The sequence below is a fragment of the Pelobates fuscus genome, chromosome 11 (genome assembly GCF_036172605.1).
Source record: "Pelobates fuscus isolate aPelFus1 chromosome 11, aPelFus1.pri, whole genome shotgun sequence".
Lineage (NCBI taxonomy): Eukaryota > Metazoa > Chordata > Amphibia > Anura > Pelobatidae > Pelobates > Pelobates fuscus.
The window spans coordinates 21806275-21829947 of record NC_086327.1 but is presented as its reverse complement, the minus strand read 5'-3'; the positions used below and the strand labels follow the sequence as shown (position 1 = coordinate 21829947).

Sequence of the window (23673 nt, the reverse complement as noted above, 5' to 3'; positions counted from 1 at the left end):
ATTGCTGTGTGCAGTGGTTATGGTTAAAGCAGGCGATACATTGTGTGCAGTGGTTATGGTTAAAGCAGGTGATACATTGCTGTGTGCAGTGGTTATGGTTAAAGTAGGTGATACATTGCTGTGTGCAGTGGTTATGGTTAAAGCAGGTGATACATTGTGTGCAGTGATTATGGTTAACGCAGGTGATACATTGTTGTGTGCAGTGGTTATGGTTAAAGCAGGTGATACATTGTTGTCTGCAGTGATTAAGGTTAAAGCAGGTGATACATTGCTGTGTGCAGCGGTTATGGTTAAAGCAGGCGATACATTGTGTGCAGTGCTTATGGTTAAAGCAGATGATACATTGTTGTGTGCAGTGGTTATGATTAAAGCAGGTGATACATTGTGTGCAGTGGTTATGGTTAAAGCAGGTGATACATTGTGTGCAGTGTTTATGGTTAAAGCCGGTGATACATTGTGTGCAGTGGTTATGGTTAAAGCAGGTGATACATGGCTGTGTGCAGTGGTTATGGTTAAAGCAGGTGATACATTGTGTGCAGTGGTTATGGTTAAAGCAGATGATACATTGTGTGCAGTGGTTATGGTTAAAGCAGGTGATACATTGCTGTGTGCAGTGGTTATGGTTAAAACAGGTGATACATTGCTGTGTGCAGTGCTTATGGTTAAAGCAGGTGATACATTGTGTGCAGTGATTATGGTTAAAGCAGGTGATACATTGCTGTGTGCAGTGGTTATGGTTAAAACAGGTGATACATTGCTGTGTGCAGTGCTTATGGTTAAAGCAGATGATACATTGTTGTGTGCAGTGATTATGGTTAAAGCAGGTGATACATTGCTGTGTGCAGTGGTTATGGTTAAAGCAGGTGATACATTGCTGTGTGCAGTGGTTATGGTTAAAGCATGTGATGCATTGTGTGCAGTGGTTATGGTTAAAGCAGATGATACATTGCTGTGTGCAGTGCTTATGGGTAAAGCAGGTGATACATTGTGTGCAGTGATTATGGTTAAAGTAGGTGATACATTGCTGTGTGCAGTGGTTATGGTTAAAGCAGGTGATACATTGTGTGCAGTGATTATGGTTAAAGTAGGTGATACATTGTTGTGTGCAGTGGTTATGGTTAAAGCAGGTGATACATTGTGTGCAGTGATTATGGTTAACGCAGGTGATACATTGCTGTGTGCAGTGCTTATGGTTAAAGCAGGTGATACATTGTTGATATACTTTGTATCCAGTGAAGCCTGCCTGGAACACCTGTAGCAATAGATACACTGTCCATGTACAAATACCAAGCTCCCAGCTCTCCTGAATAAAATAAATGATTGCTTTGCTGCTGTTGATGTAATTGATGCCTAGAGCAGCCTTAACCCTTTGCAGGCAGTCAGAGCTCACACAGCCCATGGCATGTGACAGGTTAAACCCCCTGCCCTCCCCCTAACACCCGCATGGGACTAGTAAACAGTCACCTCCCTTTCTGCATAGAGAGAGCCAAGCTCCCCCTGCCATTGGCTGCTCTCCCTGGGGCTCCTCCTGTCCCTCTGCATCTCATTAGCATACATTAGCAGCAGGGCAGGTGCAGTGAGGAGGCAGCAGAGGGGAAGCAGTTTCTTCACCATGGCTTCTGCTCACACAATACATGGCTGCATTGTCCTGGGGATATTTCTGCTCAGCACTGCAGGAAGAGGTAAGCTCTCCCCTGTCACCATACAGTGTGTGTTCTGTGCTGGGATCCCAGGGCATGCCATCAATCTGAGATCCTGATACCAACAATAGGAAGCCTATTGCAGAGCACCCCAGGAGTGGGGTTATCACAGCACCCCTCCCTCCCTTAACAATGGGCTCTAGCTGTCACCCCTGTGTGGTGGCCCAGCTTGGTAGGCTATGTGGCCATTGAGCTCTGCAGATTTCCCTGTCTGCCTACAAAGAGTTAAAGAATGGGGTACCAGGTCTGACTGCAACACATTGCATACCATGTGCGTGCTGCTCTGCCATGGGAGAGGGTATGATGTGAGCAGGGGGACCTGAACAAGATAATCCTCAATACATATTTTTTTTATTTTATTTTTTGCTGCAGATGATGTTAAACAAAGAGATGTGTGTGTATTAGGCTGAATCCTTTGCTGATTCTTGTGACTCCCCCTTGTCCTCCCTCCTCCCCTTGTCCCCCCCACATTCTCTCTCTCTCTTTTTTTTTTAATGTATTTATTTTATTTTTGTTGTCCACCAGTCCCCTTTGGTAAAGATTGATGACCCAGAGCTGAATGGATTAACTCCAGGGTAGAGCACGGGCTCAGTTTTGCCACCTCTGTCCTTGTCACCTCTGTACGGATCCCTCCAGCAGATCCCCAGTGAGATTTCACATCATGGACCACAATGAACAGAGTGCCATCTGCCACCAGGCTCTGTCTGCATCTCCTCTGATGCAGTGATGGTCACCCTTGGTATCTTAGATGATTGCGAACTACAATTCCCATCATGCTCCGTCAGCACCATGAGCCATGCAGTTCACAATTACCTGTGTTAGTAGAACTAACCGATTGCTGCTTTATTGTGATTGGGAGTGCAGTCAATATACCCAGTGCTGTCACTCTGCATTCCTTTCAGTAGCACCATCAGTGGCCCTCAGTGGCTTGCTTGTATTGATGTGAGTGTGTGTGGCTGAGCAATGCCCAGTGCAGGGCATTATGGGATGGCACTGAGGGTGCTGAGAGCTGTGGATGAAGAGGTTCTATTGGGCTCACTCTGATACATTGTGACTTTCTGCTGGGTATGTATGGCTTGCTGTTAAATTGAAAGTAAATGTCACACAGCACATTCTCCTTTCTTCTATGGTAACACAGCCATGCAGTGCTTTATTAACTGGAGGGATTGATAACTCGTTAATCATATCATACCCCATCACTGCTTTCATACTCAGGATGACAGTGGCCTTCTGATAGATGGTGTTACTCAGAATACCCTATTCTTCTATCTCTAGTAATGTTCTTACCTCCTGGTACTTTTGAATTCCGTATTATACTGCCATACCAGAACCCATTTCATACCCCTTATATATTCCCCTGCTATGCTAATACTGCTCTATCCATTGGTATCATTTACTATGTGTTATACCACTCTACCCCCAGTATCTCTGTACTCAGGATAATACTCCCCTACCACTATGATACCTTGTAACTCAGGATAATACTCCCCTACCCATATGATACCTTGTAACTCAGGATAATACTCGCCTACCCGTGTGATACCTTGTAACTCAGGATAATACTCCCCTACCCATATGATACCTTGTAACTCAGGATAATACTCAACTACCCATGTGATACCTTGTAACTCAGGATAATACTCCCCTACCCATATGATACCTTGTAACTCACGATAATACTCCCCTACCCATATGATACCTACCCGTGTGATACCTTGTAACTCAGGATAATGCTCCCCTACCACTATAACTCAGGATAATACTCCCCTACCCATATGATACCTTGTAACTCAGGATAATACTCCCCTACCCATATGATACCTTGTAACTCAGGATAATACTCGCCTACCCGTGTGATACCTTGTAACTCAGGATAATACTCCCCTACCCATATGATACCTTGTAACTCAGGATAATACTCAACTACCCATGTGATACCTTGTAACTCAGGATAATACTCAACTACCCATGTGATACCTTGTAACTCAGGATAATACTCCCCTACCCATATGATACATTGTAACTCAGGATAATACTCCCCTACCCATGTGATCCCTTGTAACACAGGATAATACTCCCCTACCCATGTGATCCCTTGTAACACAGGATAATACTCCCCTACCCATGTGATACCATGTAACTCGGGATAATACTCCCCTACCTATGTGATACCGTGTAACTCGGGATAATACTCCCCTACCTATGTGATACCGTGTAACTCGGGATAATACTCCCCTACCCATGTGATACCTTATAACTCAGGATAATACTACCCTGCCCATGTGATACCTTGTAACTCAGGATAATACTCTCCTACCCATGTGATATCTTGTAACTCAGGATAATACTACCCTGCCCATGTGATACCTTGTAACTCAGGATAATACTCTCCTACCCATGTGATATCTTGTAACTCAGGATAATACTCCCCTACCCATATGATACCTACCCGTGTGATACCTTGTAACTCAGGATAATGCTCCCCTACCACTATAACTCAGGATAATACTCCCCTACCCATGTGATACCTTGTAACTCAGGATAATACTCCCCTACCCATGTGATCCCTTGTAACACAGGATAATACTCCCCTACCCATGTGATACCTTGTAACTCGGGATAATACTCCCCTACCTATGTGATACCGTGTAACTCGGGATAATACTCCCCTACCCATGTGATACCTTATAACTCAGGATAATACTACCCTGCCCATGTGATACCTTGTAACTCAGGATAATACTCTCCTACCCGTGTGATATCTTGTAACTCAGGATAATACTCTCCTACCCGTGTGATACCTTGTAACTCAGGATAATACTCTCCTACCCATATGATACCTACCCGTGTGATACCTTGTAACTCAGGATAATGCTCCCCTACCACTATAACTCAGGATAATACTACCCTGCCCATGTGATACCTTGTAACTCAGGATAATACTCTCCTACCCATGTGATACCTTGTAACTCAGGATAATACTCGCCTACCCATGTGATATCTTGTAACTCAGGATAATACTGACTTATTTCTTGCGACATTTTTAGTAGTATTGTTTTACTCTACCCCTTTATATTGTTTTTCTATGTATAGCACTCTACCACAGTACCTTTTATACTCTGTGTAATACTCCCTTTACCCTCCTGGTACCCAGTAACACGGAATAATACAGTCATTCTTTCTGATGCCTTTTTACTCTGTATAATATAACTCTACCCTCCAGCCAGGTATCTTGTTATTCAGGATAACACTGCCCTCTCTGTGGTGCTTTTATACTGCGTGTAATATCTGTATCTTTGTACCAGTGGCAATACTCTGCTACCCTCATGGTACCTTGTTACTCAAAATAATGCCGCCCTACCCATTTATATTTTGATACTCACAGTGATGCTCTACTCTCTGGGTATTTTGTTACTCAGGATAATATTGCCATACCACTCAGTATCTTTTATACTTGGGCTAATACTCTTCCACACGTTTGGTATCTTGTTGCTCAGGATAATATTACCATACTCCTTGGTACCTTAATATTCAATATAATACTTCACTCCCCAAGTTGTACTCATTGTAACATAACCCTACTATACTGAATCTGTTTTACTGTGTATAGTATATTATCTAATACATTGTTATTGCTAAAATACTATTTCCTCTGGATTCCTCTTACTTATGATAACAGCACCCTACTCTGCTAATGCCAATTATTCTGAGTAATCTTTTGCCTTATTACTGACAATAATAGATACCCTATCTCTCAGCTTGATGGTACTCTGCTAATACTCTTGTTAACATTATACAACATGTGGTGTGCAGCCTTTGTAGTCAACACAACGTTCTCTACTAATGATTGCATTGTCATTTTTAAAGTGTTTTATAATATAGGCCCCCAAACACCAGACTTCTCAGAAAACGTTTCCCCTCGTAGCTCACATCTACCTTCTCCAACTGCTAAAAGTACCCAGTCTTTTCTAAAACTGCCAGATAATCCAGTCCATCAAAGTGCATTATGTATTTTAATTTCTAAACTCCTTATTGCGATAAGTGCTAAATAAAAAGCTACAGACTGCCTTGTTGCAATAATTAAATGTAATGAACCTCCAGAGTGCCTTATTGCATTAAGTAATCATGACGAAACATACCTTGTTACTCTGAGATATTGATTGTTACAGTGTTTGAGAGGCACAATCCTGCTTTCTATCTATGGCCATCAATGCTAAGACAAAGCAGGGACACCAGGGGGCTTGGTAATGTGGAATGTTAATGTCACTGGTAATATAATGTTCATGTCTTTATTAAGTTGTTTTTTTTCCCTTTACTGACTGCACGTGTCTCTGGCAAGCAGTTCTTCAGGAACCGAAAACACTATAACGCTACTGAGTAACATATGGCCCTGCAGCTGCTGCGTTGGCAAACACCTTTTCATTTTCATTATAACGCAAAGTGGTAGTGGTTGCATTGATTAGTCTAAGAGGAGAGGTGGCAGATGCCCCTATTGGAAGGTCATAGGAAAGATAACGATTCTCAATATTTCGGAGGATATGATGACAAATTGTTCTCAAATGGCATCACACCTCAAGTTTCTCTGATATTGGACTACAAGTCCGTGAAGCCTCAGCGGGCCAAAGGCAGTGAGCATTCCATAAGAATTGTGAAAGGTTGCCACTCTTGGCTGTGGACTCTAGGACAGTAATGGCTTATTTCGCCACTGCAGCGCACCTTCATGCTGGCTAAGCATCATGGGATATGTAGTCCACAAACCTCAATTTTCCAGATAAGCATTCACCACCACTACGGTTGGAAGTATTTAATCTGGAGTGAAAATGTTATTTATTTTATTTATATTTTAGGTTTTGTTTTTTCCAGGAGTGCATTAAATCGAAATTTCACAGAAAGCAAAACTAACAGTGTGTCAACCCGGGAACCATTACTGCATCACTATTAAGTAATGGGGTTGGGTCATTCTTTTCTACGGAATGACGCGACAGCTCATTATTATCGCCACGTGTTTTTTAGGTTGTCTTCATTTAACAATAATCTTCCGTTTTACGATTCTGCTTTGTACGTCCTGTGTCCTCGCTTTCAAGGAAATGTACACGCCAGGACAAACTAATCCTGTTAATCCCTTGTCCTAAATGAAATGGGTGTTTTGACATGTCCCCGGAGGCTGTCTTCTCCTGTCCTCCTGCATTTTGTGAGTCTTTGAAGATCTACTGTGCACACCTTCTGTTGTAATGAGATCGAGAAAGGCCTAAGGGAGTAGGCGAGAGAGGTGTGTCTTTTTTTTTTTTTTTTAAAGGTAGGTTAAGGGTGCCAGGTAGAGTGATCAGCGACTCAGTGACACCCTGTCTGTGAGCGCATAGACGTTCAGAAAAAGAAAAAAAGAAATACTGGGACGGGCTCATTCCTCTTACCGTACTGGTCTTGTTACTTTGCTGTCATCAATACAAACAGCCTGGTGACAGATTACTTAGGTAGAAGTTTAAATCCGAACAGCACCGCCCTAAAGAAAAGTTTGTCAACAGGCCTAGTGACGTTAATATTTAATATTTACACACGTGATGCTTTTAGAAACTTTGCTGCCTCTTAAGCTTTAGTCTTCTGGAATGTGATGAAAATATTTATGTATTGGTTTTTTATTCTGTTTTAAGAGCATTAAAATCCATTTAAATTAGATCTGTCGCCTTAAAAAACGTACCATTCATCTCTAAAATATAGGGCACGTCAACGGTTTATTTGTACCATCCATTGATTCATTTATTTTTAATATGCCTTATTAAGGAATCTGAACTGATATTACCTGTTTCTTCTGCTAAAAAAATACTTTGGTTTCCCAGCATGCATCTGTATTAAGCAGCCATATTGAATGCACATATGTCACGTATCCATTTCTGATCCAAGCATTCCGATTCGCGACCCGCGTGCCGCATTATTATTATTATATGGGCTTTCCCCATATTGATAACGCCGTATTGGCGAAACGCGTTTATGGTTATTATATTGTGTATTTTTAATATTAAAGTATATTTTACTACTTTTTAATATTGTATTTTTATACACATTTATCTTACTTTTTACCTGGCCTTTTATCATTATTCCGGACTCCATGTAATCCTAGGTGGGGATAATACCACCAGCGCTATTTAAAGGGAGCAGTTGACCTGCTCCCCTCTTGTGAGTATCCATTTTATTTCTTTATTTTATTCATTAGTCACATATCAGTGTACACTATTGGTTGTCTCTCTCTATCCGAGTGTCTGACGTATATAGGACGGAGGAAACACACCGAATACGAAGAACACCCACTGTATATCCCATAAGCGGGGATTAAACCGCTGCACGCCCTCCACACCAGAGCAAGTTCTTGCTCTTCCAAATGTGAGTTTGCATTCAAGAGTTTTATATTATTTTTACCTCTTTATATTTAACCTACTGCACTATCCGGCTCCCTTTCTTGTCTCTTACATATGAGTGGACTCCATAAGGAAGAACTAATCTATTTTAATTCCTATAGGCGCAGCTCTTATTTTTATTTGCTTTCTACTGTGTCATTTCTTAAGGGTATTTGAAGGTTTCCCTTATAGAGTTGCTGCCTACTGTGTTATCTAGCGCTCACTCATTGTTCTGTTCGCATTATACCTACGCTGTCCTATTTCTCCAGGGTACAGGAAGAAAATATATATTGTTATGTGATTAACCTCTTAAGGACCAAACTTCTGGAATAAAAGGGAATCATGACATGTCACACATGTCATGTGTCCTTAAGGGTTTAATAAGTACACCATTTTTTTTATTAGCTGCCACTCTGCATCCCAAATCAGGACTGTCAAGCTTAATGTAGGACTGTTGGAAGGTATGTCAAATGTAATCTTTTTATATTGTGCTAACTAAATCACTGGCAAATGTATTGATTGAAAGATATATTGCCTTGAAAATTGCGGCTGCATCTTCCAGTATGTCCTCACACTAAGCATCATGGGATGACAACCGAAGTACACATTTATTTATTTATTTATTTTTCTTTTTAACCGATACTCCCCATTAAAAGTCCAGGCTCTTTCTGTGCATTCCAGATTGTAATGGGATGCTTAATTTCTACCTTTTTAGATGTTAAATAACTTATCGTAATATTGTATACATTAAAACTCCATACAATCTATATGTCTGTCTGTCTGTCCATATTAGCCTGTGGTGCTATCTGAGTTTATTTATAAAAATATAAACCATAAACCCTTCACGTAGGATTTCTCTAATGATCTGATGATTGATTATAAGGATTTTTTTTATTTATATAAAGAGACAGGTATGCTTGTTTCCTCTGGTGTGCCAGGTATGCTTGTTTCCTCTGGTGTGCCAGAGAGCGATCTGGGTTTCTTCCCAGGAAATATTTTACTGACAGATGGTTAACTTTGAATGTGCAGATAATGCAATATTAATAACTAGAACGTCAATAGTAAGTTGTTAATGAATAGGTGGCACGGTGTGACCTTCAAATATACAGATGTTCTATAGACCAGCATTTTGAATTTCCAACAACAGCTGTTAACTCTTTTTGCACCAGAATATGGGGGGGTGCTGTCTGCTCAGAGAGAGGAAGAGAGAACACCCTCCCCCCAGGTTTACTTACTTTACAATAATCTTCGGCAAACTGAAATTATAATCGCAAAATATAACCTAAACTACCCAAGGTTTAACCCAAGTTGAATAATGTTTTTAAACCAGTATGTTATGCCTAATTATCAGAATTTCATTTCTAAATTATTAGAGTTCACTGAAGATACCAGATTTTTTTTATTTTTTGCCAATTGCCAGCAAATTATTATTATGGCTCACTGTAATAATAATGTATTATTATTATGGGTGAAAACGTAGAATAAGTGTTATTTTGATGTTATAAAGAGCTGAAATATGTTTTCTCATTTAAAAGATCACAGTACCATTGTAGTTCATTTATAATGAGTCATACCATTACAGGACAGAGTATACACACCATTTAAAGGAGCTACAAGTCCCAAGAGGTTGGGTGCTCCGACCGTAGTGTACCCACTAATCAACATGGCTACTTGGAATGCTGTGGACTGTAACGCGCATCTCCACACATGATGAAGTGTTTCAGTGGCAATATGTGGGCAGAATTCTATCCTAGAATGCATTGGGTACTGTGATTACACTCGCCTCTGTACAGCCAAGCACATCACCAAAGATCCAGATTGCGTCATTGGCATGCCCCATTGCACCAAGCCTGCCCCTTTCTGTCCCTGCCCCCACACTTGGCTACACTGTCAGTTGTGTTAAAGCAGTGACAGCATTTAAAACTCATACAAATTAAAATACATACATACATCCCTGGCACTCAGTGATGCATCTTCCAAGATAACTGTATGTTTTGTATCGTGAGATGGCGCGCACACAGCGTTTGGCAGATTCAATTTTTACAGCTGGACAGGGTCCTGAACCTATAAAATTTAGATTTGAGAATACAAATGTATCTTTCCATTTGCTACCAGTCTGACAAGCACACGAAATAGATAAAATGTCATCTCTAAAGGATACAGTATCATTTTTGTGCCCTGCATCAAAAGGGTTAAAAGATTGCCCGGTATTAATCCTTGGCATCTGCTTCTCCTCACCAATGCAACGTTAAGCTTAATGGTTAAGTACTTGAGGAATTATATTTTAAAAATCGTTCTTAGAGGCAGACTCGTATCAATAGGAGTCAAGGGCCCTGTAGCAGCCACCTTGATGACATTAAAATGGGTATCTGCGGGTTCCAGCTAAACTTGCGTTATATCAACAACCTGTATTTAAATGGTACTTTACAATTACAAATTGTTCTGCTCCAAATACTTCAAAGACCTTATGTTTAATATTTTTTCTATGCAATGTTTCCAAGGCACCTCTGGCAAATAAAGCGAGCTTGTCTGCTCGGGTATTACTGACACTTTGCCTAGTTTCTCTCACGGCGAAATGCCAGCAATTATATTGATATAATTATTATTTCATATTTTCAGGTGGGCTTACTGAAGCTCAGGAAATATGGGGTGCTGGGCCTTCTTTCTATTGCAGCGTACCAGCATTCAGATCTAAGCAGGAAGCTTTCAAACGGCAAATAGTGATTTTCAGCCCTTTGAGTTTGAAGAAACTGTAATAATCTTGGGAATTCACAAGACTTTCAAATTCTAAAACTTGTGCTTTAAGACCCCTGGTCTCCTGTGTTTTACCCTTTCCTCACAGGTGTCTTCATCTGGCATTGATCTTCTCTCTGTCCTCTGGGCTCACTGTTCTCCTCGTCTTATCTCTACTTCTGATCTTTGCTCTCTTCCAATCCTTCCCAGTTACATTCCCCACTTACTCTATTCTATTTCTCTCTCTGACCCAGGTCAATCCACTTATTCATTCGGTCTTCTGGTCTCTTCCTCCAACCAATAATCTCTTCTCTTTGGCCTCTTCCTCTTCTTCTTTCTTGATCGATTCCCTTCTTTCCCATGTTTTTCTGCTTTGTCCACATGTCTTTTCCATTATCCCCTTCAATACAAACTGTCCAGATATCGTTCATATTTCTTCTTTCTCCTCAAATGTTGAGCCCACATTCTCCTTGCCTACTCCCTTCTCCCTCAGATCTCTGTGAGGAAAAAGCAAAGAACTTATCCAAATGGGAACATTAAAAAAATGATCCTGATTGGTCCAAGTTGACCATGGCATGGATAATGCATCCATTCCTACAATCACAAAGCTCTTGACCGTTCCAGCTCACAGGGAGGACACTGCTATAAGTTGAATTTGGACATAATGTCCCATTCCATGCCAACCAAGGTTTGCCTAGTATAAACACTTAAATATAATAATGCCTTGCAGAGTTACCTGTAGGGCAATTTAACCTGTAACATTAGAATGTTAGGTTTTGAGTCTTGGTATTTGGTTAGTCCTGATAATGTAGAAAAATGAAAAAATTGTTGTGATCATCAAAAGCTAGGAGTATATTCACTAGCTATAAATTGTAAGGGCAAATAAGAAGACTAAACATTTGAGACCAAAGTGGCCAAATTGGATCAATGGATGTGCATTGGAAGATGTTTTCCAATAAGCTATTTTGATCCAAATTATGCTAGTTCCTATTCACTTATAATCAACATTAACATTTCTGACCATACATAAAATAATTTTATTAAATATACAAGGAGTCTGTTTGTATTCTATTGTAAATAATTAATAGGACATTGGTTTCATTATGAAATGATAAAACCATTATAATTGTATATTTAATTGATGCATTGGAATTGTGCTCAGATAGGTCTGTATATGTGTTTAGTGTGGGTTTAGACTTGTTCCAATGTGTACAGAATAGACGGTTTGTACTCTGGCATTGTGATAACCTCAGTACTAAATTAGTTTGATCATTAGAGAGTCAGGTCTTGTTTGATTAAGAAAATTCCATGTTCACATGCAATAGGCCCTCATACCTCCCAACATTTACAATGCTTAAAGAAGGAAAATTTAATTTTAAAGGGGCGTAGCTGTTGAAGCTAGGGAAAGCCAGGATTGGCCAGCAATTCCCTTTCAAGATTTAGGGAAAACAAGGGGGGTTGATTTTTAGTGTTTCTGTAACAGAACTGAATTGCCAGCTACTAATTAGATGCTTTAATTCTTCTTAGTGAAACATATTATCAAGCTTAGAAACCATTACGTTGTCCCTTCCTGGAGTAGACCCTATGATCCTGAGGTTTGACCAGGTTTCCTAAGCTGTTGCCTTTACCATTGCCCGTTCTGTAATATTTTATATTGTCTCTGCTCAACACGATACTATGGGCACGTAGATACTCATATTATGTGTTCAACTAGTACTAGTGGCAAATATGCAACTAAAACTGTTTTTGTCATGCTTATTAATTTAGAAAGGAACGATCATTCATAAAATAAATGAATAGAATCTGCTTTCTTGGTAACCATTTTCCAAAAATAATAAAGTTAAAAAAAAACTGCTGAATAAGGTAATGACAGATATTCCACGGCAACATCTATAACAAAAAAAATGTGTGTATATATTACAATAAAAAGAGTAATAAACCAATGAAAGGGTACATATATCACACCTAAAGCTGGTGCTGTTGGACAGGTATCCTGGAGTAATCAAACCAATAGAATCTCAACATTTAGCACTATAACGTTCTTTTAATAGGAATTCCTGAATGGAAGAGGGGAATCAGGATGCAGTAATCACACAGTTGTGTAACAGCACAGTGACTCACTTTGTTGCACTCATTTTCTGGATAAGCAGTAAATGTTGTAGGTGTTGTCTGCAGCAAACTCTCCAGGCTTGATTTAACTCATTGTATTTTTCAGTGCCTTGCGTAGTTAATACATTAAATATGTATTCGAAAACAATACATTGGAAGATTAAAAAAAGCTACTCACAGTTCTTTTCTTTGCTGCAAACCCCCAGGCTGTGCAGCTAACTTGGTGAGCTCTCACAAACCAGGAAACCGTTTAGCCAATGGTGCTCATTAAGCTTATCCTATAATAGTGCTATATTGGTACAGCAAGGAATTATGGGAGTTCTAGTTCAATTGTCTTTTTGTCTGTAGAACGCTAACAGCTGAACTACAATTCCCAGAAATCTAAATGATGACCTTTTATGTACAGACGTATCTACGGAACACAAAGGGGCACACTGCATGAGAGGCGCATAGTTGTACCCTTGGGCATTAAGAATAAAACCCCCATACATACCCAATAATGCACAGACACCAATATGTTGGGTAAAATTATGTCCACAGCTTTTAATATAATATAATATAATATCAATTTCAATACAAAAAGTCATTGTCAAACAAACACTATGACACAGTATATACCTAACCCCCCCACAACATTACAATGACCCCAATATTGACAACATTACACCATAACAATATAACAACATAAATAACATCATGAAACATAAAAGTGCAAACAGTTTGCCCGAATGATCCAATGTAGGGGTATATCGAGATACCACTACACCCCCAGGTTGAGAGCCACAGGCCAGCTCAAAACCTATCATACCAACTTGTCCGCATGATCCAATGTAGGGGTATACTGAGATACCCCTACACCCCCAGGTTCTGAGCCACAGACCAGTTTGAAACCTACCATACCAACTCGTCCGAATGATCCAATGTAGGGGTATACTGAGATACCTCTACACCCCCAGGTTCTGAGCCACAGGCCAGCTCGAAACCTACCATACCAACTTGTCTGATCCAATGTAGGGGTATACCGAGATAGAAACATAGAATGTGACGGCAGATAAGAACCATTCGGCCCATCTAGTCTGCCCAATTTTCTAAATACTTTCATTAGTCCCTGGCCTTATCTTATAGTTAGGATAGCCTTATGCCTATCCCATGCATGCTTAAACTCCTTTACTGTGTTAACCTCTACCACTTCAGCTGGAAGGCTATTCCATGCATCCACTACACTCTCAGTAAAGTAATACTTCCTGATATTATTTTTAAACCTTTGTCCCTCTAATTTAGGACTATGTCCTCTTGTTGTGGTAGTTTTTCTTCTTTTAAATATAGTCTCCTCCTTTACTGTGTTGATTCCCTTTATGTATTTAAATGTTTCTATCATATCCCCCCTGTCTCGTCTTTCATCCAAACTATACATGTTAAGATCCTTTAACCTTTCCTGGTAAGTTTTATCCTGCAATCCATGAACCAGTTTAGTAGCCCTACTCTGAACTCTCTCTAAGGTATCAATATCCTTCTGAAGATACGGTCTCCAGTACTGCGTACAATACTCCAAGTGAGGTCTCACCAGTGTTCTGTACAATGGCATGAGCACTTCCCTCTTTCTACTGCTAATACCTCTCCCTATACAACCAAGCATTCTGCTAGCATTTACTGCTGCTCTATTACATTGTCTGATTACGTCATCAGAAATAATCACCCCTAAATCCCTTTCCTCAGATGTTGAGGTTAGGACTCTATCAAATATTCTGTACTCTGCCCTTGGGTTTTTACATCCAAGATGCATTATCTTGCACTTATCCACATTAAATGTCAGTTGCCACAACTCTGACCATTTTTCTAGTTTACCTAAATCAATAGCCATTTGGCTTATCCCTCCTGGAACATCAACCATGTTACATATCTTAGTATCATCAGCAAAAAGACATACCTTACCATCAAGACCTTCTGCAATATCACTAATAAAAATATTAAAGGGAATGGGTCCAAGTACAGATCCCTGAGATACCACTACACCCCCAGGTTCTGAGCCACAGACCAGCTGGAAACCTACCATACCAACCTTTAAATTACATACCAACTTTTAAAACTCCTATTTAATTTAATCCATAATAACAACCCATTCCACCCCCCAATTTACCTATCCAGCCCACCGCCGCTGTGACCAGACAGAGAATAACTTCAAACCTAACACAAAATCAGGGAGAGTGGGAGGGACAACAACAAGTTCTGTGAGTAAACATTAGAATGGGAACATTTTAAGATGGCTGCCCTATATGTATCAGCCTGCCCATCCAATATAACTAGCCAATCCAAACACACTAACTGTGAATGCCCGCCTCCTAGCCAATCCAAACACACTAACTCTGAATGCCCGCCTCCTAGCTCTGTTAAGGCCCTATTCCACTAAGCTGTGCTGCTCCATGGGCTACAGGTTGGAAGGGAGTAGTAGGAAGGACTATAATAATTTTTAAAAATATATATTTTGTATTTTTAATAAAAGCTAAAGAAGATTAATAAAACAAAACACCCATCACAACTGTGGCCTAACCTATACATTGCCTGTGTAGGCACTTGGAGTAAAGTGACATGCAATTAACCCTTTGTGGATCAGACGGGAGCTAGCCAGTGATTAGGTTAATGGTTTTGGCCTCTGAATGTTAGAATTCACCTGTCACAACTTTTCTTTGCTTCTGTATGATTCTAGTGCCCTCTTCCTCTCTCTCCTCGGTATGTTCAGCCTGTCACTGTGATGATACTTTCCCTGCGCTTTCCCACCTTGTTGTCGGCCCAGCGTGGCCTCCACTGAGATAACCAGTACAGTGTGGAGGAGATGGATGGCAATCGGTTCAATGAAGCATGAAGTGTCTAGTAAAACGGGGAAGAGAGAGATAAGCGAGCGGAATGGGAGGCAGGAGAAAATGGCGACCTTTCGTTCTATCAGTTGTGAATAACCAGATTTATTGATGGGCTGTGTAATTGCTACATTACCATTCTAATCGTTGATTGTTCTAAGAACCTGCATGATTCTGAGTTGTTAGGCAACATTGTAGACTGTTGTGTTCAACATACCACAATTATCCCTTAATTCAGCATTTTATATAATTATCTATTATAAAAATGGTTAGGTGTGTCACAGTATACAACCCCCATAGTATAGTTCATTAGCCCCAAATCTGTTTGGCTTGAGGGCCTATGGGGGAGGCATGACTTTGCCTGGTCCTTACACCAAGCTGTTTCCAAGACTGAACGAAGGGACAAGGCAGAAAGGACAGCTCAGTAGTTGTAGCCCCACATCTGCCTACTAGCCAGGCAGCCTTAGAAATTCAAGGATAAAGAGCCTCACACAGAGGGAGGTAAAAGAAAGTCACAATTGGACAGCGCAATGGAGACGGAAACACAAGGGGTAGGGGAAGCGGGAACCAGTGCTCACACAGAGGGAGGTAAAGGAAGTCACAATGGGACAGCGCAATGGAGACGGAAACACAAGGGGTAGGGGAAGCGGGAACCAGTGCTACAAGTGCAAGTTGAAAGAGAGAGATTAAGGGTTGGGGAAATTGGGAACGACACAATAAGGGATGAAGAGATATTGGTAGGAGTCGGGAAACTGGGTGATGGGAAATAGGGTGAAAAGCATTTGGGGTGGGGAGAGGAACATGTTATGTAAAGGGCTATAGGGGCCAGCAAAGCTAAAATAATGCTTTAGAAACCTTACATTTATTATTAATAGTGGACTTCTCCCCTTACTATTTTCTCTCCATATGTCCAAGTATTGCTTGTTTTTTTGTTTTTGTTTTTTTGTCTCTGTCTTCTATAATATGGGGTGGGCTAGTAACTTTTATAGTCCTGGTTAGTAAGTTTTCCTCTAAAGGGTGAAGCAGACATATTTTTTTCCATATACATAAACACACACAAACCTATATAATCACAGACACATACATACACACGCCTACACACATCCATCTTTGCACAGAGGGCATTTGAAAGTCTCTTTCCATGCTGTATCCTTGGCATTTACAGCAGATTTTGTTTTTCATCTTTCCTCGGCTTTCTCCATATCTCTCTCCTTTTAATCGTATGCCGTCTCTTTCATTGCTCGCTGGCCATCTTTCCATCTCTGCCTCTCCTTCTCCCCCTCTCATCTCCTTTTCTCTGTGACGCTTGACTCAGCTCAAATTAGCGAATCAAAGCTGTTCGGGGAGGTTAAGCCATGAAGGGGACACAGAGTCAGTGCCTCCTTTTCAGTATTTGTGTTTGAGTGTGAATATTCCGCTAGAGCTCCCACCTCCGGAGCTCTGGGCATCTTATCGTGGCCAACAGATGCCTCCTGTGAAATTACTTTCTCCAAATCAATAGCTGAACTGTTTGCAGAGTCCAGGTCACCACTGCATCGCTCTGCACTTCGCCAAAGAACTTTCTTTGGCCGTACTCCCTTTACATCACCTGCAGTAGGCCAGTGTACGCATCTAACTCAACTGTGCAACGTGCAACTGCATAGCTCAGCATCCCTAGCATATTATCACTATACATGTTGTGCATGCTTCAGCATCCCTGGTTCCTGATCACTACGTATTGTCTATACATTGCATGGCTCAGCATCTTTGCACTGCATCCTTGGTGCACTGCATTGCGAAACATTCATTGAATATCCCTGCTTGGCATTCACAGTGCACTTCATTGCTCATCATCCTAGAAAAATCTCTGCTCTGTAACCCTAGTGCACTGCATTTCCTAGCTTTCTTGAAAAAACCTGCTCTGCATTCTTTGTGGACTCTATTGCATTGCGTTCCTTGAGCACTGCATTGCTTAGCATCCTTGTTCTGTTCCTCTGCATGTCAGTCCTTCACGTTCCCAGCTATATGTTGGATCTAATTCCCTGCAGGGCCTGTCCATCCACTGGAACAAACTAGGTGGTTGCCCGGGGCAGAAAGCTGCAGCTGGGATCTCTCTAGTACCTAGACATGACAGATAGCAAGGAGGGGAGTACATTAAAACTACCCACCCAACTCCCTTGTTTGTAGAACTGTGTTGCATGTATCTATAGGATGTTGCACTTTGCAATGCTTTTCATGCCACTTTGGCACACAAAGGTGGTAAGTGCCTGCGGATTTACATTTCCTGCCCGCCAGATGTTTGTAGGCTTTACAACCCATGCTTCATTCCATGCTCCCTATGCCCTACTTTCCTTATTTCTGTGCCCCCAGCCCCAGCTGGGTTTCACTTCTCCTTCTGTGCTTTTCATTAATGCTCAATATTCCACAGTAAATCTTTCCCATTTAAGCACAGTCTGTGTTTTTATTTTTAAATTGACCTGACTGCTCCGACTATGCGTCCCGAGCGTCCTCGACTGCGTCTGTCTATAGTGATCTGCGTTATTAATCTGCAGCAGTGCGTACAGACCCAGCTCTCCATTTGCAGCCTTTCCTGCCCGGTCACGGCATTCCCCTGACTTTGTCTGGGCGTCCAGTCCAATTTTATCCTCGCTGGAAGACCCATGGATAATAATATGCCACGTTTCGCCTTTTTGTGACAAATCCCACTAGCACGTTTAACACCATAAGAATAGTTTGCATTAAAAAAAATATGTCAAAAACACCCAGAGTGACCCTCTTCCTCCATCTAACAATGATCCATAACACACAGAGTATTCAACCTCACTGGGAATCCAATATTTTAAAATTGATTATCCTTCGAAAACGCAGATTGTACATAAACATTGGTCACATTGGCACCGACAGACAATGCAGGAAGTTAATTAGTTGACCGTTAGTGGTGACACCCCAAGATGGCTCCGTATTGTGGTGGCTCAGCTGAGCCTTTAAAAAAGTTCTAGAGCAAGTTCACGTGTTGGGTTTTTAAAACTCAGGAAGACAAGGAAATCTCAGCTTGATGTCAGCCGATGGTTGTGAACTGCATTTTTCCATTATGCTCGGCCAACGTTTGTCTCGTTGAGTATCATGAAGATGTAGCTTACAAATGTGAATGCTGCCAAGGATAGATCATCTCTGTCCTACATTGTGTGCGAATAATAATATCTATGGAAATAAAGAGACCCTCTGTGTATAGTTATTTAACTATAGAAGGGGCCCTTTGTAAGGTTTCGGATCTATGTACCTGGCACACCCCTTTTAATGAATGAGAAGTAGTTAACGAGAGGCTTGTGTTTCACCCCAAAAAAGTTTGTCTTTTTCCCAATGTTATCCAACTCAGCCATCATACTTGGTTGTCATTGCCTTTTGTGATTTGTGTCATCTCATATATCACCTGCCCATATTACTGCTCTATAGATATTGTTTCTTCCTCTCTATTCCCTGCTATTTCTAGGTCAGCTGACATTAACCATTAGTGTTCCAGAGGCACAGGGGCTTATTCACTAAAATCTCAATGGTTGCAAATTAAAATCTGAATCGCAAATATAGCCAAGCTTTGATTATAGCAGAGCTGAATAATCTTTTAAGCTCTTCTTGACTACATTTTGCCATTCGGGTTTTATTTTGCTAAAATTCGTAGTTTATTGAATAAGTATAACACAGGGTTAACAGAAAGCATCTCCTTAGATAAAACACATCTGGTAGCTTTAAATTCTAGGTAGCGCCATGCAGTGCAGTCTTATAGAAAATATAAATTGCTAGGTTTGTTCTTTTTAAAGGTTTTATTGATCTGGAATCTGTATACGTAGGGACTCATTTTGTCTCTGTAAGAACTATCTCTCAACAGCTTCATCATGTAACAAACACCCTTAGGTGCTGCTGTGGGATATGCCTGACCCAATTCAGTTTGCTGGGCCTTTTTTTTTCTGACAGCAAGGGATCGATCTAAGAAGGAATTCTCTGCAATTAAAGTGATATAGTGACCTGGTGGAGTTTTTCAAAAGTGTAAAAAGACTCGAGATGAAGATATGAATAGAACCGAAAAATAAAGCACATTCTGAATCACTTTACACCTTTGATTCACATAGAACACAAGTAAGAAATGTCTGATATTATGTAAATTGACACATACATTAATTTAAAGGGGAATATCTCAACGTATTACAGAAGGCTTTGTGTATCCGTACGTGGGGATTGTAAGGAATGCTTCTGCATCTTTTACTTTAAATTGTCACTTGCAAGAGCTGAATTTATTTAAAAGGGAACCATCACTTTTTAAGATAAATATTAAAACCAGAATGTTTTTTTTTTATTTTTACATTTTCAATCAGATGTTAACTTGCTTTAATAGTTTTTTTTTATTATTATTTTTATCTCCTCTGTAAATTTAACTTTAATTACATACAGATGGGGTCTACATGGTCTATTAACAAAGCAGGATATACAAAATAAATAAATCAAACAGAATGTGTGCAATAAAGGAAGAATAAACATTAGATCTCTGTTTACAGGAAGTGTTTAGGAAGGCTTTGTTAGTCACATGCAGGGAGGTGTGACCAGGGCTCTATAAACAAAGCGTTTTTACTCCTAAATGGCAGAGAATTGAGCAATGAGACTGTATGAGCAAGATCGATGCATCAAACAACTTTGTTAAGCTAAAGTTGTTTTGGTGCCTTTAGTGTCCCTTTACGATATCAAATGAAAGTCCAACATGCTTACTATTTGTAGTATACAGTACGTGGGTGGGGATTACATACATCTGGAGGAGATGTCTAAAACTGCACATATAATTACTCATTGTGTGCAATCAGCTGGGCCTATGCAGTTGGCATACCGCCTCTCAATACTATGCCCATATGTATGACATGGCAGCCATACTGGAAGACATGCAGTATGTTTTTGTAATTTCATCATCAAAATGCATTTATTGTGTTGGCTGTTTAATGCTCATCTTTGTTTGTGAATATTTTATTTATTATAGGAATATATCGTTGGTAACATTAGTGGTCTCTAGGTTTAAAGGGCTGTGTTATCCAGACAAGCATTAGAGACCATATAAATGTAAATATTCTGCCTCATTAGCCAGACTTTTCTGAAATATATTTGCTCGGAGAAACGCTGTAAAATCAATCATAAATGTGCTCTTTCCTTAACTATAACGGCAGCCATGAGTGGCCGCGCAGCCAGAACTACTTATCAAATTTGCTGAAAAATGCTGAAAATCCAAAGCTGATAATAGCTCTCAGATTACAGCTCACACGTATGTAATATGTTTTTATATTGCCTTAATTACAACATATTTATTGCTTGCACGAGGAAGCCGAGATCAAATATCACAGAGAAAAAGGGTAAAGTAGAAACACATCTTGGTGTACCAGCATCACTATGTGTATATTTTAAACACGGTTACAAAGTCATGCATGCAGTAAAACAGTAAAAAAAAAAAAATCTTACCTATCAGCGTTCTATTGACCGTTCCATAGGGAGATACTAAGACACCTAGCATAGTGATGTCATATATTATGTCGTACGTTTCAAAAGTCCTAAATCTGGCTGTACAGTCTGGGCTTGTGATCCCTTCCTCAACAGCATCTGTATTTTTATTTCATTTGTATGATGCAGAGTGACCACATCATTCAATATACTCTTGGTTGTTGCACGAATGTGCGTGAAAACAAATGTACACGACCTTAAAATTGGTTAGGACTGGTAGCTAGTAAAGGCCTACAAGTCTCTCTTTGAAGACTAAACCAAAGCATATCTGGATTGTTGGCAACTGTAGAAAGCTGTGCTCTTTTCTAATTGCCAAAGAAAATTACTACACTTTTAAAATGTGTATATATATCTCCGTTTCAATCCTGTACTTTCTTACATAACCTTAATAACACTGTGCCTGACTGCATCTGAGCCCTCATCGGCAAATAAGCTCCCACACGTCTTTCACTTTTCTCATGACATACGCCTTTCCTCCTTAGTTATCACTGATTCTAATTCCCTTCTTCAGATCTTTAACTGTACTTCACCTATTCAGTTGAATTTCTTACTTAGTTTTGTCCTTGGTTCACCCTTCTTTGAGAGTTGAAGACTCATCTTTTCAGAGCAGCTTATCTCGCTACATTTGAAATCGAACCTCATTCCTCTAAACATAACTGTTTTCGCCAACTACTCCCCATTGGTCTTATGAGCCAGTCAGCCTCTCATCTTATGACATTGTCTGTAGAAGGAGGTCACTATTTTGCAAGCATGGCTTCTTCTAGTGTGGTGTTAGAAGTAGGAAGAGATGTGTGGTGATTTGGCCTTCTGTGCCCAACACAACTGCATACAACCAAATTGTGTCATCAATAATAACTCCGTCAGATAAATTATCACCGTATGTCTTCACCGGAACCTTTCCCTCTTGTGAAAACATTACAGAATATTTTGGCATTCTATAAATAACATAATAATATCAGCAAATGTAGCATGTTGAACTGACCGTTGCATATGCATAGTGGACAAATATGTACACATATGTGTATCCCAGTTTTTTACATGCCCGACTGATATACAATGCCTGCCTGATTCCTTGGCACAGTGTTTCCACGTTTGGCAAACCTAGACGGGATCTACGTTTTGTCAATGTGGAGATTTTTCTAAATTTACTTATTTGATTATATTTTCAATGTTCTGATTCTGCAAGGTTTAATGTATTTGTGCTTGCCTACGTTTGGCACCAACACTGCGGTACAGGGGATGAATTCAACCTTATCTGAACAATGTAATCGTTCTATGAAATCTTCCTTACAGTAACATGGCTAACTTTACAATCTCGAAATTGTCTTTTGCTTTGAAAAGCCACGCGTTTCACACACCCAGCTGCATCCAACAGCTCAATCAATGAGGGCAGGAGTGATTGCCACTGTCATTAAACTGGGTGATGCAGAGTCTGCTTAAAAGAGCGACTTAAAGGGAACACACTTAACCCTGTCAGTATTAGCAAACCACAAATGATTTATAAAAATGAGGCCATTTCAGCAAAATATTATGTGCGTTGATGCTCACAATACTTGGAGATAAATATTAAGTAGGATATTTATTAAGTTTGGAGATGGTGAGCACCTAAGACTTGCGTAGCTCATTTCAGAATTTCTCCCCGTAGCTATTTGGAGCGTATGGATATAGATACGTTGCATATACTTGGGCAAAAACTGATAAAATGGTTATTTATATGGGGGAGAAGGGGTTGTGCCTTTAGAATTGTTGCCTCTCTTTAATTCCTAGAAAATATACTTTATTAGAACGAGAACTATGGTCCAATTAGCTGAGATTTAACCATTATTTGTTCTGCACTTACTGGAACCAAAATGTAACTGAGCAAATTTCTTTTTGAACCGTCACATAAAGAACATCAATTTCAAGCTCTTCATTAACCTCTTCAGGACTGTGCCAGGAGTATGATATAAATTAATTTACCTGAACATTTGCCAAGAAAGGGCTAACAGAACCAGGCATCCTAATCACACACAAATCAAGTATATGTGTGTGTCCCCGTGATTGCTATTAATGAATTGTTAATATATTAAACAAAATCTACTTATTTACATATAGACAAGGTATTGTTTAGTGTATTAACAATTCATTAACCATTGCACAATAACCCAGATAGCAAATAGAACGTATCACAAATTAGTAGCAGATTTCGATTATAAGTCTTTTTTTTTTTTTGCTGAATATTTTTAGTGGCAAGTCTGTTCATTTGCAGAGTAATTTGCAGCTAAAGTTCTAGCTGACACCTTTTCAAATTGCAGCAGATTTGCTTGGCAAGTCTCTAGCAAAAGGGAGTGTCAACTCTACAGCAAGAACCCAGCAAGCCTCATAGGGTCTATTCACTAAAAA

The 23673-nt window shown here is 40.0% G+C and overlaps 1 protein-coding gene across 1 annotated transcript in view; it reads left to right on the top strand.

The window, feature by feature from the left end:
• Nucleotides 1–1543: 1543 nt before the first annotated feature.
• CADM4 (cell adhesion molecule 4) overlaps nucleotides 1544–23673 on the top strand; it is a 222432-nt gene continuing 200302 nt past the window's right edge. Inside the window, exon 1 of the mRNA XM_063436923.1 lies at nucleotides 1544–1682. Within this exon, the coding sequence (XP_063292993.1) occupies nucleotides 1613–1682 (70 nt within the window). The 5' untranslated portion in view covers nucleotides 1544–1612. The remainder of the gene's footprint in view (nucleotides 1683–23673) is intronic.